The sequence below is a fragment of the Microtus ochrogaster genome, linkage group LG5, assembly GCF_000317375.1.
Source record: "Microtus ochrogaster isolate Prairie Vole_2 linkage group LG5, MicOch1.0, whole genome shotgun sequence".
In the NCBI taxonomy this organism is placed as follows: Eukaryota; Metazoa; Chordata; class Mammalia; order Rodentia; family Cricetidae; genus Microtus; species Microtus ochrogaster.
The window spans coordinates 22,157,174-22,177,308 of record NC_022031.1 but is presented as its reverse complement, the minus strand read 5'-3'; the positions used below and the strand labels follow the sequence as shown (position 1 = coordinate 22,177,308).

The following is a 20,135-nucleotide window of genomic DNA, read 5'->3' as shown; positions in this document are numbered from 1 at the left end:
ACACAAATAAATGTAAGAGAAAATTACGCCATATGAGTCAAATGTTTCTCCCAAGTTTGAATTCCCAAAAACACTTTTGAGCTAAAGAATATAAAACATGCAACTGAACTCATCAAGACAGGCTCCCTCATTTCTGCCTTGGCTGCCTTATTTCGAGCACCAAATAAACCTGCTTTTCTATCTCTTTATTCATACTTATTCTCCTTACACGACTATTTGGCAACCTCCAAATTTGGCTTAATGCGATAACCTATTACAGAGAACTCAATGTCATGATGAAATTTTGTTTTCAAACCTTCTACAAGGAGCATGCCTTTCTATTAAGAAAACACAATAGTAGCAGACCCTGGTGAATGGTTTTGTATTTGATCATCAGGGCCAGAAGAGCTCAGCTGCACAAGCAGACTCCTGGATGTTTCTTCAATTATGAACCCCATGTGTCACCTTAAACAGAACCAGAGATCTTCAATAACTTCCCACATCTGTGCAAGCAGCAAACTGGTGAATGTCTTTAACAATCAGCACACTGGACCTGACTAGAGTGGTAAACTATACACAATCTAACCCCTGAGCATACGTCCTCAAGGAGGAAGTCCACGTGCTTTGTGCATGGGGTTGGTGGGGGGCTGGGAATCACATGTGCAGGTACAGGCACATATACATGTACATCTGTGCACATGCATTGAGACCAAAGGCCAATCTCAGGCACTGCTCCTTAGGAAACATTCTCCACTTTGGGGTTTCTGAGACAGGGTCCCTCATAGGGAATCGGGGCTCACTGATTAGAATAGTTTGGCTGATTGATGGAGGAGGATCATCTTTCTATCTGTTGTTTCATTGGTTAAGTAATAAAGAAACTGCTTGGCCTCTGATAGGACAGAAAATTAGGTAGGCGGAGTAGACAGAACAGAATGCTGGGAGAAAGAAGCTGAGTCAAGTCAGTCGCCATGATTCTCCCACTCCAGACAGATGCAGGTTAAGATCTTCCCTGGTAAGCCAGCTCGTGGTGCTACACAGAATATTAGAAATGGGTTAGATCAATATGTAAGAGCTAGCCAATAAGAGGCTGGAACTAATGGGCCAGGCAGTGTTTAAAAGAATACAGTTTCCGTGTAATTATTTCAGGTATAAAGCTAGCCGTGCGGGTGGCCGGGTGCCAGGAATGTAGCCCGCCGCTCCTATTACTACAGCTGATAACTGAACTCGAGGGATCCCCCATCTTTAGTTCCCTAGTGCTAAAATATTAACATGTGCCTCTGCACCCAGATTTTTACATGGCTTCTGGGGGGTCACCTCAAATCCTCATGCTTGCTGGGGAAGCACTTAAGCAGTTGAACTATCTCCCCAGGTTCCTATCTTTAAACACAGGAGTCCTATGCTTTCTTAGTTCTCTGGACATCATGCCAAAATTCTGTATGAGGCTTCTTGGCAAGTACAATACTGAATCTCTAACCCCCACTCTGTGGGAGACTTTATTATTGCCTGCCCTATGCTCTTCTTGCTTATGTCCGGACCACTAGAAAGTTAAGAGTGGCCACAGCTCTTCTGCCAGTGCACACTCCCTTCCCAAAGACCATGGAATGCACAGACAGAACCCTCCACATGCCATGCTCTGGAACCTTGGCATTAGTCCTTTTCTTCACAGTCGAGATAAGAATACCCCTGCTGGGCTCAGAATCGTGGCAATAACGAGAATATCTCAGATACTGAACAGTAAGATGTTACCTCTAAAAGATATCAAGTCTTTTATCTAAACAATTTGAAAATAACTGAGATCTGGTGCCTGCTATCAACGGATTGAGTAAGCATTCTTAGGACCGATGACAAACTGGCTTTCCTCTACCAGCTTAGCAGCTAAATAAAGGAGCTTACTATAATTAACGGGGCTATACTGGAGCATTACTGCAAGCTGATAACAAATCACCCCCTCAAAAAAATTAGCAGATTACAACAATAAACTTTTGCTGTTGTTACTGTTTTTAGAGACAGGAGTCTCTCTATGTATCCTGGCTTAAAACCTACAAATATCCCTTACAGCAGGCTGATTCCATAAAGCCCCCTTTCCAGTCATATCTCTCTCTCAACACTCTCCCCCTCTGCCCAACCCCAGATCAATCCCTCAAGTTTCCGTACCCACCAATCCCCAATCCATGGGAACTCATGGAGTCTGAACCAAGAACCAGGGAACCTGCGTGGGACAAACCTAGGTCTTCTGCATATATGTGACAGTTGTGTAGCTTGGTCTATTTGAGGGACTCCTGGCTATGGGAGCAGAGGCTGTCCCGAGTGCTATGGCTGGCTCTAGGGAATCTATTCTTCATGCTGGGTTGCCTTGCCCAGCCTGAATACAGGGGGAAGTGCTTGGCCTTAAGCACAGCTTGATATGCCAAGTTTTGCTGATGTCCATGGGAGTTCTGCTCCTTTTTAAGCAAATACTGAGGAGGGGTGGGTTGGAGGGGGCAGAGAGAAGGGAGTAAGTGGGAGGAGAGGAGGGATGGGAGGCTGCAGTCAGGATGTAAAATAAATAAATTATTAAATTTGAGAAAGAGAAAGAAAGAAATGGGAAAGCTGCAAATATCTACCTGCCTCTGCCTCCTGAGTGCTGTGATTTTTTTTTTTCGAGACAAGGTTTCTCTGTGGCTTTGGAGCCTGTCCTGGAACTAGCTCTGTGTGCTGTGATTAAAGGTGTGTGCTACCATGCCCAGACATATTTTTAATTATATTTATTATGTGTGTGTGTGCAAGAGAGAGAGAGAGAGAGAGAGAGAGAGAGAGAGAGAATTTGTGTCATGGAGTATTTGTAGATACCAATGGACCAGCTGAGAAGTTGGTTCTCTCCTTCCACTATGTTGATCTTGGTAACAGAATGCAATTTTTTCAGGCTTGGTGACAAGTGTCCTTACTCAATAAGCTAGAATCTATGGGTCCAGAACCTAGAAAACCTTATCTAGGTACCACTGGATCAGGGTCTCTCAGAATCTACAAATAAGATGCTAGCCAGCTGTGAGAGTTTTAATCTTACATGTTCTCCAAAGGTCCACGTATTAAAAGGCCCATCCCTAGAGGGGTTCTCTTGGTAGACAGCAAAACTCTTAAGAGGCAGGACTTTAGTGGGAGATCTTTAAGTCAGGAGAGGCATGCCATGAAAGAAACATCGGCATGCATTCTCTCTCTTTCTCCCTCACTCCCTCCCTCTCTCTCTTTCCCTGACCCTCCTTTTTCCTCCCACGATGAAATGAGCAGTTTTCTTGTGACATGTTAACATATCATTACCATCCAACACCACTATCAAAGGGGTAAAAGCAATGAGTCTCCCTGACCTTGAATAGCCTCTGTCAGCCAAAATAAACCTTTTCTCTTTGCAAGTTGATTGCCTTTGTTATTTATTATAGCATCAGAAAGCTGGCTGATATGTCAGAGCTAACTTGGGGAAGATCTACTAAAAAAATATTGGTCATGTAGCTGCTAGTACATCTCGGTTCTTCACTGGCTCTTGGGAAAGGACAACTCTTCTTTGGTGCACGTTCCTTTGTACAGCAAAGCTGGCTTATTAGAGCAAGTGCTGACAGGGGGCCTAGGACAGACTACCATCTTATGTAATTAAAGCTTAGGATGTCACCTAATAATAATTCACAATTCAGTTTTTAGAAGCAAAGTAAGTCTGGCCTATGATCACCCAGGGAGGATTCACAGAGGTTGCATCCCAGGATCATTGGTGCCTTCTAGAGGAGCCTATGCCAGGAGGGAAACGTCCTTATTCCCCTGCTCAGAGGAGGGAAAAAAACAATCTAAGTAGTTTCATGAGGTTGGAAAGAAAGAAAGAAAATGTCTAAGGAGAAATAAATGACAAGCAAGGAAGGGGAGAGAGCAGTGAACTTCAGCAAGCACGGGTTCTACCGTGCAGCAGACGCATATGGGGACAAGTGGGAAAGATGTTATAATATACACATATATATTATAGTGATATATATAATATATATATATAGCGAGAGTAGGGTTAGCGTCATAAAAAGAGCTTAAATTTTAGCAAAGAACACTGAAGGACTTTGGTTCTGGTTTATATTTTTGAAACTAGAATAAAAGATAAAACTAAAGCTTGGGCCAGCAGCCGTGAAGCTCGAGCAAATGGAGGCAAGCCACCTGGCGCTTCTACCACAGCTTGAGAGCAGAAAGCAGGTAGGCGACTAGAGAATTTGGTGAGCACTCTGACAGTGAAATCTATCAGTCTTCCCAGTGAGCAACCAGCAACTGAGCATCTCTACAGCCAGGGTCTTCCTTCTACACACCAGACATACAAGTATACCACTGGTAACAATAATCAGAATAATACCTACAGTCTGGTGAGGATTCATGAAGACAATCTCTACTCCTCCAATCTCCAATCTCACCAAACCTACATAAGACATTGTCATTACATCAGTACTAGGACACATATCTAACTTATAGCCAGTGTTTTTGTACACATTGCAGCATATATAATACGTTCATAATAACATAATATGCATAATATACAAATTATTTGGAACTGTGTTCCTCTGAAGGAACTTCCTAGTTGCACTGAACTACGAAAGTGCGTGCTATACCCTGTATTTCTGCTCGTCTATGTGCATTGTGAGTGTTGCATGAATGGCAGCTCTTGTCAATGCTATCTTGATTCTATGAGGCACAGCTCTGGGGGCTTGAGATACAGACATGAATAGAATAAACAAACTCTTGTGGAGTTTCCATCACAGGGAATGTCTATAAATAACCACCAAATAAAAAAACAGTAGCTAGTGACACATGGCATTCGGAGACGGAAGGTAAGGGAATAGGAGGACGACTGTCAACTGCGTTAGACAGATGGTCAGGGATCCCCGCTCTGGGGAGGTGACACTGATACAGAAATATGAAGAAGGACCCAGAGATGCAAATGCTTAAAGGAAGATTAATTGACTGTTGCAAAACAGCTAAGACATATACTTGAAGGTTAAGCTGGGTGTGGTCTTGAAACATGGAGGTGACCGATGCTGTTGGGATACAGCAAGAAAGAACTGGGTTGAGGTTAAAGAGAAGGCGGGAGTAAAGAGACAGTAAAAGGCATGAAGCAGAGGCAGAAAATGGAGATAAGGCAATTTCTGGTCATCTTGGGCGAATGATTGGATAAGGCTCCTGTTCACCAAGGGAGGTTACAGGGGGTGCTAGTCTGGTGGGAAGGTGATATGTCCCGACTGAAGATCTACTCCATTAGAGGAGGCTCTAGACATCTAAGTGAAGAGCTAGAAAACACCTGAGATTCAGGAGAGAGAACACTTTGGAATCTACATGTGTGGAAGTGTGCAGTGAGAAACAAGTAGGGGGGGAGGGGTAAAATCTGAATCTATCCGTTTGTTATTACCTGTAAAGAAGAGATGGGAAGGAAGGGCCAGAGAGCATCATAAGTAAGATAAAGCTGGGTATCCTCCTTCTTGGCTTGCTCATGGAGCAAGTCATGTGAACAATTAGGACGCCCGAATGGCGTGGGGCACAGTTCCGGCATTGAGGAGAGTATCTGTGGGGTTTAGTGGTTGTTATACACAGCTGGCGATCACCAACACCTCCTCAGGAGGCCTGTGAGCTGCAGAGCTGATGTCTTGGATGAAGGCTCCAGGAAACTACCAAATAATGGAAGCTATATAACTTATCTCTTCACAAATACCACCAGCAAATGCTGACTGACCCAGAGGCCATGGCTGTGCAGCTGCCTGTCTGCCGGGCTACACACATCTCCCAGGTGATGTGAAAGAACATCAGGCTTCGGGCCACTGTTCTAAACAGACCCCCATTGCGTGGAGAGCACCCAAAACCTGTTTAATGAAGCATGGCTTTGAGGTTCCAGAACATTCCTTTTAGTATCTATTATTTTCTTCTTTTCTATGTGGATCTTCTCTCTTTGGCTAGACTGACAGGCACAGTTATTTCTACATCTTCTCCGCTGGCCTGAGTGCATGCACCGGGTGTGTGGAAGCTGCTATGGATACAAACTATTGCTTCCAGCCTTTCTCACTGCCCAGCTGTGAGGCTTTCTCCACTGTGTTCGCTGGGAACAATGTGTTCTAAGCGGTGGCCAACCAAGGCCTAAATGTGAAGGTAGCTCAGGCATTTCTTTCTATGAGGTGCCGGCTGTTTGATGTGCAGAATAGGGGGCTGAAGAGACAGTTGAGCAGTTATGTGTGCTTTCTGCTCTTGCAAAAACCAGGGTTTGGTTCCCACATTATGCAGACACCCTCTTCTGGCCTCTGCAGGCACCTGCATACACATGGTGCATATAAGCTCGTTCAGGGATACACCCATATGCATAAAACAAAAATGAAGTATTTTTTAAAATAGAATGGGAAAAACAAGTATAAAATACACTTCGTAAAATACAGACACATGGATCAATGTTCACTGAGTACAGGGGTGCTTGCTATAATCTCAGCTACTGAGAAGCCAGGGCAGGGGCAACATGAGCTCAAGAACGTCTGAGGCAACTTAGTAAGATTCAAAAAAAATCCCATCATACCTCCTGAGTTTGCATAATTAGTACATGTTGTTCAAACTTTTATTAAAAAGTTGAAATTTTTCAGTTGTCCAAATCAAAATCCTATGAGGAGGAAAACTAAAAGAAGAAGATTTCAGGGGTCAGGGAGATGGCCCTGCAAGCAAAAATGCTTGTCCCAGGAACCTGACAACCTACAGTGCCCCCTGGGGAATCAGCTGGAGGCTGCAAAGGAGTGGCAGAAACAAGGGCGACATGCTTCAGCCAGGTGGAAGGTGAGAACCAGCTCCCAGAGTTGTCCTCTGGCTTCCATGGGAAACAACTCTCCTCTTCTCTTAGAGAATGAAATGAAACCATGGAGCTGTGAGAGCTAGGAGGACCATGTCGAGACATCTCACCACCTACAGCAAGGTCCTTCCTCAGCTGACATGGTGCTCCCAAGCAGGCGTTTTGCTCACTGAGCCAGCTCATCTCTTAGCCCACTCCCACTAAGTGGCTAGTGTTCCTTTGATACTGGGGACATACTGAGGTTGGAATCAACCAGGGTCTCCCAGGATTCTTCTATATGGGTCTTCTCACTCTCAATACATGCAATGAAATTTCTGGATCTAACTACAAAATTGAACATTTTTCCCTGCTAAGTTTCATCTTGTTATGGTTGAAACTTTGACTCTTAACTTTTCCATCCAAAATCATTAGAAAGCCAATTGCTTCGAAGTGGTGAACAAGTCATTGAGAAAAGTGCTGGACATGACAGGCATGGTCCCCAGAGAGCTGTCTCTGGACGGTGCCATTCTACCAGGTAACTAACATCATGAAGATGCAGTTGCTCAACCTGCCGTGAAATTGCCTCCATTTAAAGCAAACGTTTTCTACGGTGGAGGAAGTTCTTGCCCACCAGAAAACACCACAGCACCCAGTAGTCTGATGAAATCTAGAAACCCCCTAGTGGCCAAGCTAAGCAGATATGGTTACTTTCTGTGTAGCTCATGCAGAATGAATCAGGGGCGCCTTTGTAAAGCCAGATGTCTCTTTAGTAACTCACCTGAGCATCATATTTCATTACCGGAATCTACTTGTCCCTCCCCTAGTAAACAGGAACTGTTTCCTATCTCCATCTTCTGACCTGTCCTGTTTCTAAATGACAAGAGGCTTCTGAGACCCAAGAGACATTTGCAGCCATTGTGACAATCTGGGCAGTTTAGGCCTTGCAGCTGGAGCCTAAGTATCTGGAGCGTGAAGACCTGGCTTGCTGTTCTGTTTCCCATAGACTTAGCGCTGCACTTAATCAACAGCTGTGACTAACTGATACAAAAACAATATACAAAATAGGTAACTGCAATGTTGGCCTGTTCGTTATTTAAAGACATAAAGCAGCTTTCTGGTACCCTTCCCACCCCTTTCAGAGTTCAAGTCAAGTTGAAAGATGCTGTCACTGCAGCCCACTGAGAAACAACCTTTACTTCCTAATGCTATCTTACACACGCCAGACCACACGGCATTCCCGCCTCCTCACACGGATGTACACACCGCAGCTCAACACGTGAAGAAATGATCCTTTCTGTAGGCATGTGTGACCAAGCAGCACTCACCACGGTGTCTACCAACCTGCCCATTTGTATCACATGAAATCAGCATCGCCTTTATTCTAGTAGTTACACAACCGCTCTAATACAGCTCGAGAAACTCTTTGCCTTTTATCCACTAACAAGTTCCTCTTAGCACAGACTTCATCTCCACTCAAGTGTCTAAGATGCAGCATATCCACACCTAAAATCACGAGGCCCTCTGCTGCGGAATCATCTTTTCGTACGCTGTGAAGATATATCACTCTGATTGGTTTAACAAAAAGCTGAATGGCCAATAGCTGGGTAGGGTATTCGGAGTAGAGGGGACACTTGCAAGAAGGCAGACACAGAGAAATCAGGAAAGCAACGTGGGCAGAGGAAAGGTAACAAAGCCACAAGGCACAAATTTAAATGAACAGAAATGGGTTAATTTAAGTTATAAGAGCTAGTTAGAAATAAGCCTAAGCTATTGGCTGATTATCTTTCATAATTAATAAGAAGTCCCCGTGGTTGTTTGGGAGCTGGCTGACAGGACGGAAAAATCTGCCTATATCCCCCTCCTTGAACACTGGCTCTGTGAACAGCTACTTTTCCCTTTAAGTTCATGTCCATAACTTAGTTGCTCCGTATCGCACTATATCACCCCCACTTCCCTCCACAAATGACTAACTTTCCCAGTTCTGTCTCTAAACTCAGCCATAATCCATGACTGTCTGCCCAGCTCTACCACCTTCTTTGTAGTCCCAACTCCCTCTTACCTTTCCCTGGACAATAACAATAACAATTCTCTGAGAGAGAGAGACAGAGAGACAGAGAGACAGAGAGACAGAGAGACAGAGAGACAGAGCGAGAGACAGAGACAGAGAGACAGAGAGAGAGAGAGACAGAGAGAGAGAGAGAGACAGAGACAGAGACAGAGAGACAGAGAGACAGAGACAGAGAGACAGAGAGACAGAGAGACAGAGAGACAGAGCGAGAGACAGAGACAGAGAGACAGAGAGAGAGAGAGACAGAGAGACAGGCACACACTCTGCCGCCACCCTAACATACAGAGGGTATGCAACGTTCCCACTTTATTTTTATGGTATTTTTTAAATTTTCTCTCTGCGTGTGAATATGTGTGAGCACACCTGTCAACACACATAGTCAGAGACTGTTTTAAGAGTTGGTTTACTCCTCCCATCACGAGGGCACTGTGGGTCAATCATACTCAGCTCTTCAGGTTTGGGAACAGCTTTATCTGCCGAGCCAGCCCATCAGTCCCTACCTCTCTACTTTAAGTCTTTCTTGGTCTCCTTTGCTCTCAGACAAGAAGCGCGAAAATATTTCTGTGACGTAACACCTGTATGCTCTCAGTCCCTGCCTACTTAAGCCTACCAACAACCCTTTGCTCTTGTAAATTTCTAAGTTCTCTGGCCACCTGTTCAGTCTTTGAACACTCCCAGCTGTGTTTGATTTCTAGATCTTTCTACGAGGTGTTCCTTCTTATCCCACGCTATTCAACCCACCATCATAGACCTGCCTCCTTCCGCACACACATGTTTGCCCAGCTCTGGCTTCTGTTTCAGCACTCAGCTTAAATGTCACCCCACCCCAATGGAATGACCCACTCCAGGAATGACCGTATCCTGCCCGCAACCACTACCCTGGAAACTGCCCTCTTTGTGTCCTGTTCTTCCCGGAGGTATCCCTCACACATGTGTGGTTTTACAAATGATTCCCAACAGTATTTATTTCTCATGGCAGTCCTGCTAACTCAGAGCTGTGCCAAACTTGTTCATCCCTTCACAAAGATCTCAGCATGGTAGTCAATGCATGCCTCTTTGATAAAAGACACTGCTCTGAATTCTCATTTTTACAAATACATCCTCCTTCTATGTTTCTAGCTCGTGGAAATGGGTCTTGTAGCGGCATTAGAGCCTGTTACTCTTTTTGTCCCCATCCTTTAAAAAGTATCCATAATTTAAGATATTCATGATGACTCATGCCAGTAATCCCAATACTCAGGACAGTGAGGCAAGAGGATCGGGAGTTCAAGGCCAGACTCTGCTACGTAGTGAGTTTGAGAGCAGACTATGCTTCCTAAGACCCTAACTAGAAAAAATAAAGGGGTGGGGATTTGTGAATTTAATACTCTACTCAGAATTAATTCTTAGATCCAGAAATCCTAAGCTTATTATTGGCTGTCTGCTAACAGTCCCTATTAGCCACTGCCTATGCAGTGTTGGTCCCCATACCTAAAACTGGATTTCATTATTCTCCCTATCACACACACACACACACACACACACACACACACACACACACAAACAAATACACAAATAAACAAATACACAGCTACAGACAAATGAGATCATGGTAGTTTCACCACACAGGACCTAGAGATGTCCCAAAGCAAAGATATAATTGAATAGTCTACACTGCTTCATCATGATCAGAGATACACAGTGCTCAGATGGATGGTCTCCAAATTCAATTCCCACAGCCAGGAGCCTATTATTATTACTCCATCATGAGCCTTAGAAGTCAGTAGAAATTCTAGAGAAGAAACCAAAGCCCATTTCAACCCACCCCTTTACCTCTGTCATGCATACACCACACACATACACACACACACACATACACACACACACACACACACGGTCACTACCTCCATATTTTGTAACACTTAGCTGTAATCAATACTACGAAATCTGTTTTTTTCAAAAGCAACATAATACAATCTTGTTTTGTGACTCAGAAGGTCTGAGAAACAAAAGGTAAGATGGTTACCCAAGAGGGCTAGAGATTTTCTGTTTCTAATTACAGCTTTTCTCTGCAATTCTTGGAGAATAGTTTAATTTTCTATATATAATTTAACCCAGAACTAAGTGATGAGCCAAATATGTTTACTTGAAAAACAGAATGAAATGACTTCTTTTAGCCAGCACCACCACATAACCATTTTGTAAAACTGCACCACCTTGTAATGACACATGCTTGGAAAGGGGGCAGCTTAGGAAGGAAGGCCGCCTCTGGCAGAACTCCCTCCTTTGCATCATTTACCCTTCGTTAAATCATCAAGATCACAGATAGTTATTAAAATAGCCAACGCATGTAGTCCTTACAAATGTGCCAACCTGATGTCAACAAGGACTGAAAACCAAAGAGACCCTGAGCTATTTTCGTACTCAAATACTTCACACTAGAAAATGCACAATCTTTTATTAAGCAGCTGCTGCTTTCTGGAAGTCAGCTTTTCATCACCTCCATTTGTAAGTCCCATTTTTCATCTGGCTCCTACCGACCGGAGCAGGCTCTTAAAAGCATGCCTCTTGAGAAAGGGTACAACCTCAATTTACAGACATATCCATGATTGTTTTGTTTTGTTTGCAGTCCTGGCGGTGCAGCCCAGGGTCTTCCACTGGACAAGCACTCTGCAACAGAGCTACATTCCCAGACAACGGGAAATCATCCCATAGTCTACTTCTAGGAGCGGGCAAATAAAACATTCTCAAACATTACTTTAGAGACCATTTCTTAATTCCATAGTCCAGGCTCTGACTACCTCCAGAAATGTTCTATATCTGCCATCCTGAGATAATAAAAACTCACCTTAAAGCATAATTAATGAGGAAATTTGGGGGTGTAGTTGGGTAGTAGGGAGTCAGTGGAGTCCTAAGGGAACATGTGTTGTCATGGGGGCCATGTCAAGGACCCCAGGGCCTCAGGCCCATGACAATGGCAAGGCCTTCCCTCCCAGTTCATGTGTGGATGTTGATAGCATGTGTAGAAAATGTTTACCGTAGCTTTGTCTCCTCAGCCCAGATTTACAGCCTGAGGCTGCTTCGCCACTGAGTTGCACCCACCATGATTACCTAAACCTGTGTCCCTGACTTCACTGTTTGCCATAACCCTGACTCCTTATTCAACTGTATATAATAAACACACTGAGCTTTGGGATGCTGCAGCATCTCCATCAGAGAGTCCACACCAGCCAGTTAGAGCTCTCCTGTATGTGTCTGACCTTGCTTTATTCCTTCATCACCTCAGTCAGGTTCTCAAACCCAAGCCATGCAAAGATTCAGCAGTTCGAAAATAATGTCTTAAGCTTGACATTCCAGATTTGAACCCCGACTCGCATCTACCTGATTGTGTGACTTTTGGAAAGTCATTCAATTTCTGTAGGCTTCAGATTTCCTCATTTATCAAATGGGTGGTCTTATTTAACTCTGTCCTGGATTCCATGGTCTTTTCTTACTTTGACTGCATACCTAATGTCCACAGCTGGGGAGCTCTTTGTTACTAATAGACATAGCTGTACAAATCTTCTTCTCAGACTGTCTTATTTTCTGTTTGTTTTTTGAAGTATCTGTAGACTCAGAACTAACAGAACCAAAGTATAAGACAAGCAGTAAGCAAAATAGAGTCTGTCTGGTAAGTTTTCCCAGCCCAAGTGATACTAGGCATATAATGGTTCAGAATACTTAATAATGGAAAAGATAGAAGAAACGAAAAATAATGTATCATGGTACGCAGAACAACAACCAACTTCAAATTTACAAATATTAAATGGTACTTCCCATTCAGTTCACAGTCAACCACTGGTGTCTGAAACTGTAACAAATGAGCTGACTGAGGGCAAAATACCACGCTTACAAGGTCTCCAGGCTACCCACCAGTGATGCACTGGCGTCCTGTCATCCCGATTGGGAACAAAGCATTGGTCTAGTCATTGAGTGCTTGGAGAAAGTGTCTGTTTACATTAGTGCCTTCACCCTGCCCCCTAAACTTCTCTCAACGAGAAACACTCTAGTGAAGTGATATTTACCAATGCTCTGATGGAGAAATTAATGCTGTGCAATTGTTAAAAGGCTTTTATTGCCATAATCATTGCCACAATAACTCTGGGACTCAACTCCTTATTTGCTGAGGCTTCCAGAAGCATTCACTAGAGAGGAGGAGGAGTGAGTCAGAAACAGCAACTGCCACTGTTAGGGAAGAAGGACCCAACTCAGGGCTGGTCATCTGAGGGTATGGTCTCAATTCCCACAGCAAGGCACCAAATGGAGTTCAAAGGAGGATTCTGAGTCCAGCAAATATCTGGCATGTGGAACAATAAAGAGTGGTCAACACAGATGATTATGCCAGAGAGATGATGCCCACAGAGCCTCCACTTCCAAAGCACCAGGTAGGTTTTATCAAAACAAGTCCCATACCCCACTTCCTCATGGAGGCAAGGAATCTAACACACTCTAAGATGAGGATGGTGACAGATCTGGAAATCTGCCTTTATGGGAGGCCTCGGAAACAAAACCAACTTCTGAAAATAAAACTAGGAGTCCCGTCGAGGACTCGGTACCTGTAACTGCCCCATATTAGAGGACATTGGTTCACATCTAGGCCCTTGATTTGAACAGTCTCTTTGTGAACGGTCAGAGCAAAGAAACAAGCTGACCCAATGCAGAACTACAGCAGCCCAGGGCTCTCTGTAGCCAGCTGGTGAGTGGAATATGTCTATCCTCACTGGTCCATGGGAATTGAGGGCCCTGTGCCTCTCTAAGGAGCTCCCCAAACACACTTTAGCCCATGGTGTGCAACAAATGCAACATCTGGAATAAAACACACTAGGAAGAAGAAAGCTAAGGCTTCACACCAACATGACAGGTCTAAAACGATGATAACTGTCAACACAATCACACACACACACACACACACACACACACAAATAGGTCAGAAGCCCGACCGTCACCTCGTCTGTCTAACTTTACTGGTGTATGTGCTCACAACCAGACTGACCCGTATATAAATAGAAGAGGTTTCCCTGCTCAGAATCGCCCTATCCTCCCAGTACACTGGGAAATGACAGCATCCTCTGCAGCCAGGTCCTGATGCTGAAGCAGCCTCAACATATTCTCACATGGAACCTCAGTAACCACGCTAATATTGAATACCAGAGATGGCTCCAGGAAATGAGGGGACTTGGTTAAATGGTGCAAATGCAACCTACGCGTAGGAGCAAAAACCCCAACCAAGTTAAGCTCGTAAAGCAGCAGCACTGTACTGGTCATGCAACAGTAAGCACAGAAATATAGAAGGTGTGGTACATTACCCAAAAGCCCCGCTAAAGACCGCATGTCCTTCTCCATCAGCATGTAAATCTCTTCCTCCGAGAAGCGGCCAATGCCGTGGCCGTGCATCTCCCGTTTCACAATTCCTTTTGTTATGTGGCACACGACCCACCTGAGCAGGTTACTGAAGGGACCACCACCACTAAGAGACAGCATCTTCCGGGTCTCATTGAGATTGTCCACCCACTGGCAATAAGCTAACGTCCTGGAATTGTGTGGAAACAAGTTACTACTGTGCACCAGAGATGTGTAGCTCTGCAGTCACTTTCAAAAGCATTGTTCAGAAGTTAGCACTTTCTGGAGGAACCAAACAGTCGCAGCGTTTAACCTGTGGGGGGGCAGGCATTACCACAGCAGCTCTGGTCGATGTCTAGACTTACAAGCCTTGAGAGAATGACAGTGTCCCGCGGTCCTGTTTGACCAAATCTCCCCAGTCACCTGCCCCCAGCCTCCTCTGCTCTTCCTCTTATGCCAGTTCACAGAAGCCTTCGTTTCTCAACTGAGCTGGCAAGTACTATGGGAAGCACCGCAGTGACAGCAGCAAGGGGGAAGAGGGCATCGCTCCCTCCTGGAGCTTAAGGAGGGCTCCACAGGCAAGGGCTCTGTGCTAAGTCGTGTCTTTCTATTCTCTATACTGCATGTATTTTACATTTCATGATGAAAGGGGTTCGGTTAGTTCTTAAGACACTTTTTTGCCTTTTGGATAAAGTTTAATGGGAAGATACACCTGTCTTTGTTGATATGTCATAAATTATATGCTGTGAACATGTAAATTATTTGCTCTCCAGAAAAATCAACTCTCTACCTCAGGCTGTTTCCAAAAATGTTTAGTGCTCACCCAAGGAACTGTGGAGTTGCTTTTCCCATTGGGTGGCACTTGTGGCAAACTCACCCATCCCCTGTTCCCACAGGACACACACAGACAGTCAAGCATCCTATTGGTTGCAAGGCCTGCACTTTTCCTTACTTGGTTTTAGAAACCTGTACAATCTCAAATGTGCCTTTTTATAACTAACCATGTTGTCAGATATAAAGTAAAGGGTCCCCTCTGAGAAGAATAGAGCTGTGAGAATATACACATGAAATATTTTTTAATTGAAAAATGTATTGATCATTATCTTACCCCTGATGTGGGCTAATATTTAGTAATGGCCTCTTAAAAAAATCATAAATGTAAAAATAAATATTATTAGAAAAAACACAAAGGATGATAGTAAGTTGTAGCTACAAAGAAATGTTATTGTATACATTAGGAAGAAAATGGGAGCTGGGCTGCATCTCAGTGGTATGTGTTGGCCCTGGTATCCATCCCTAGCACCAAAAAAAAAAAAAAATGCCCTGAAATTTTTAGCATTTTTATGTAGTTATGTTCTATTGGGGTCCAATCAACTAAAAATGAAAATATACAAGAAATAGGTTTGGGCTGGAGAGATGGCTCAGAGGTTAAGACCTCTGACTGCCCTTCCAGAGGTCCTGAGTTCAATTCCCAGCAACCGCATGGTGGCTCACAGTCATCTGTAATGAGATCTGGTGCCCTCTTCTGGCCAACAAGCATACAGACAGACAAAACACTGTATACATAATAAATAAATAAATGTTTTTTAAAAAAATAGGTTTACCTAAAGTTTTTTAATCATCCTTGAATTTTTACTAAAAAGTCTTCATTTTAATGCCCTCTCCATACTACAGCCATATTTAACTGTTACCTATTATCTTCTAAAAGGAATACCTACAATTCTTGTAGAAAGCTCTGTGTGTGTGTGTGTTTCATAAATCTCTCAAAATAAAGCATTGCAAAGTAAAGAACTGAATTTTGCTGAAAACAGGAAAAAGTATTTCACAGCAATATTTGACTGTTCATAGACAGTGCAAGCGACAGGCCTTCTGATGTAAAATATCTATTCCACTGAATTCTACGCAAATGTGAATATTTATCTCTTGTTTTATACCTGCAATAATCTAGCGGTGGATTTCACATTCCATTAGAATAATAAGCACCGAATCATCGAAATTCACAACAGGTTTACACAGTCTTTGATTGTCTGGAAATCCAACGGCCTTAGGGAAAAAATTAATTCTAAACTGAATGCAGAGAGGTAATAACAGAACAGAGGAGGCGCCTGGAGCACAAACATAAGGGACAGATGACTCTACCCTGGAAGGTTCAGGTAAAAAGAAAGGAAGTTTTGTGCCAGCCAATCACACAAGTTAGATCCTGGGCAGAGCTGCCGGATGGACAGGCATGAGCCGAAGAGGTGCCGGCCTGAAGACTAACCTGCTGGACCCACAAGAAGTCCAGGAGTGTGGGCTCCAGGATGCATGTGAAGAAATCTGCAAGGCCTGTGGCAGACGGGTGCTATGGCGCAGATCACCGCAGAGCCAGGCTTAATCGCTTAATTCCAAAAGGAAAGGTTAAGCATGGGAAACGTCAGCCCGACGAGAAACATCATCAGACCTGTGGCAGTGCTGGGGGGAAGGCTGGCTAGAAGACAGGCTGTGGGACGCAGGCAAGAAATGAGGCGCTGACTAGACCAGGGCAGAGATACTGAGGCACAAGAGTCCAGTAACAGATGGATATGCGGGGAAAGTGGGTGGTTCTTCTCCCAGACTAATCATTTGGCTGGATTTCACTAATCGGGGCTGGATTACAAAGGGCAGGATGAATTTGGGGAAGGAGAGATAGGTTCCCCACTTGCATTTGAGGGTTCCAAAGAGCCACCAACTGAAGACGTCCAGAAAGTAGAAAGAACTCAGGAGACGAGTTGAGACTTTCCACAGAGAACTGGTAGGCAGGGACATGTTAGCAAGTTTTAAAACGGTGAGGGGAAATGAGATTATCCAAGGAAATTTCTAGAATAAGGACAATGTCAGGAAGACCATAGCTCAAAGATAAGAAAGTGAGGCTGGACGAGGGTATGGAGAGGAGAGAAATCTCATTTTCCAAGAAGGGTGGGGGAGGCAGATGAGGGTCTCATAAAGGATACAGGGCTACAGAGGTTAAGCTTCCTGCCCTGTGATGACTTCTCTTTTCTCTCCAGAGAAGGAAGCGTGCATGTGGGCATGTGCAGGAAGTAAGATATGACAATGGGTACAGAATTGCAGGTGGCAGTAAAGGCAGCTGTCGGGCCACACAGCAGGGATGACAGGAAGTCAAAGGTGTTAGGTTCTTACCCTGCAATTGCAGCTTGAAAACATAGTACAGAAGAAGAAACACTGCGCTCAGTTAGAACTCTGCCCTAAAAGTAACCTTGCAAACTGGTCTTTCTCTCTTCCCCTTTCTGCTCTGCATGCACGCATGCGTGTGTGCACGCATGCGTGCATGCCTACCCATGTGCATGTTCACTATGTATGCAAGTGGACATATTATGAGGGCACGTGAGCGCATATGTGCGCATGAGTGTGGAGGCTGGAGGCTCCTCAGGTTCTGCCCCACAATTTTTTATTTAGGCACGGTCTCTACCAACCTAGAACTTACCAGGTATACCTAGTTGGCCAGTGAGGCCCAGAGCCTTTCCAGCACTGAGATTATGAGCATACACCACCACACCTGGTTTTCTGTGGGGGAGCAGTGCGGGCAGTACACTCTATGTGTGCATGCGCCCTAAGAAACCAGAAGAGAGCCGGTAGTTGGAGTTACAGGTGGCTGCTAGCTGCCTTCTGTGGACACGAGGAACAGAACTCAATTCCACTGGAAGAACTGCAAGTATTCTTAACCACTAAACCATCTCTCCAGTCCCCAAACTCATCATTTTTAAAACATGGGTTATGTAAATAAAACTCAGGTCTTCACTCCTGCAAGGCCCTGCAGGTACTGCAGTAAATGACTATCTCCCCCGAACCTGCTTTGTATTTGATTTCTCTGCTTCTCTACTGCCCCATTCCAGACCAGGGTCAAAGAAGGACCCCACAGGCTTGTTAGGGATCAACTCCAACCAAGTGTCAAAAGTACCAAAAGAAGAAATAATGTGTGAATCGCATACTCTTATCTCAGCTATGACAAGCAGGGAACTTCATATTTTGTGTTTCCATGGCATTACAGTGAAGGACACACGTCTCAGCCAGAATTCCAGAAATAGTGAGAGATCCTACCCCATCCCTCCACCCAAACAACTCTCATCCAGTCCAGCAGGCAGCAACTTGCTGTATGCCCTCCAGCACCTCTTCTCTGAACGTAGCTTTCACAGGCCTACCGCATCGGGCACGATTAGCCTCTCTGGGAACTTACCTTTGGCTCATATGGCTGTTTTCCCTCCCATTTTTCCCATGGTGCAAAGACTTATCTATTTACTCTTCTTCTGTTCTCCTACCTACTTAATCTACAGTCATGAGGTGATCTAACTCATACCAGCAACTCAAAGGGATGCCTAAATCTATACCTAACCCAGACCTCTCTGTCCTGAGACCCAGGAGTCCCACACAGGAGACCCTCAGGAAATGCAAACTACTTCCAAAATTGAGCTCATTTTTTTGCTTGCTTCACCTCACCCTCGAAGAATCCCAGGAGTCACTTGTCAGGAATTCCAGGAGATTTTCTCCATGGCTCCCACCCAGGTGTGCCTAACGTACGCTCACAGGCCAACACGTTGGTAGATTACATAATTTTGCAATGTCAGAAACCCCTGAACTCTCACCAAGGTCTGGCCCTTCCCAGACTCCATCTGTCAATATGGCTCCCATAAACCCTTCAGATCAGCTGTACAGAAAAACATGAACCTCCCCTCCCTACTACAGACTGAATGTTCATGTCCCCAAATATCTTATATTGAAACAAGTCTAGTGGTATTAGGAAGCAGGGCCTTTGGGGTACTAAAGTCATGAGGACAGTGTCCTCAAGAGTGAGATCACTGCCTTTATAAAAAGGATCCCATAGAGTTTCTATATCCTTTCTGTCAAGTGATCTTACAAGAAGATGGTTATGTGTGGACCAGAAAGCAGGCCCTCACTAAACACTGAGTCTGCCAAAACCTTGGCCTCAGGCTAACTGGTGTCGGTGACTCTTGAGATATAAACTTCTGAACTTCCCAGACTGCTCTTCAGTGACAGGAGTCTAGATGGACTGAGACACTCATCAAACCCCGGTTTCTTGGCTCCAAGTATTTACAGACACTGCCGCCTCTACCCAAACATCCTAACCGCCCTTACCATCGGCTCCTTCACCTGCTGCTCCAGTTGTCCTTGGTGCTATCACACTGCCGCTTCCTCTGGGAGCCTTGCTTTCATCTCACCAGTGGGTGCTTACTGCCCTCCCTCTGCTTACTGCCCTCCCTCCGCTGCTCAAGCTCTCCCTCCCCCAACAGTGACAATTCTGGAGGCTTAAGGACGGCTTTCTCCATAAAGGCTCCTGCCAGCCTGAGAGCCACTTGGGGGTAGGAGCATGGTATCTGTACGCTATAGTGGCCATTCACTTCATTTGCTGAAGCATGAATTGTTGATTGAACGAAAACCAACTTTAACTGAACCAATGCTGGCTATGTGATGTTTCTGAGGGAGGACATGTACTTAGGAAAAAGAGAGAGAAGGATCCATGAGGAAGATGAAGTGGCTGGCACTGGCGTCTACACCTTTATCTTCACTGGGAAGAAGCCCAGTGCATCAGGAGTCCTGAATTATTAACAGGACTCAGCAGGCAGGGTCAATTGGGAAAGCAGAGTAGCGTAAGCAATTAGAGAAATTTATCATGGGAAAATCTATTTCAGAAAGTTAAGATCCTCATTTTCCTCAGCACAGCTAATGGGTCTAATCTTGCCGACAAGAATGGGGTCAAAGATTTAAAGATACTTGCTCAAACGTTTCTAAAGGAAACCAAGAAAACAGGCAAGGCCGGGCGGTGGTGGCGCACGCCTTTAATCCCAGCACTCAGGAGGCAGAAACAGGTGGATCTCTGTGAGTTCGAGACCAGCCTGGTCTACAAGAGCTAGTTCCAGGACAGGCTCCAAAGCTTCAGAGAAACCCTGTCTC

The 20,135-nt window shown here is 44.7% G+C and overlaps 1 protein-coding gene across 1 annotated transcript in view; it reads right to left on the bottom strand.

Moving 5' to 3' along the window:
• Positions 1-20,135, bottom strand: part of Faxc (failed axon connections homolog) — a 62,223-nt gene that overhangs the window by 20,680 nt on the left and 21,408 nt on the right. The window contains exon 4 of the mRNA XM_005361919.3: positions 14,159-14,382. Coding sequence (XP_005361976.1) covers positions 14,159-14,382 — 224 coding nt within the window. The remainder of the gene's footprint in view (positions 1-14,158; positions 14,383-20,135) is intronic.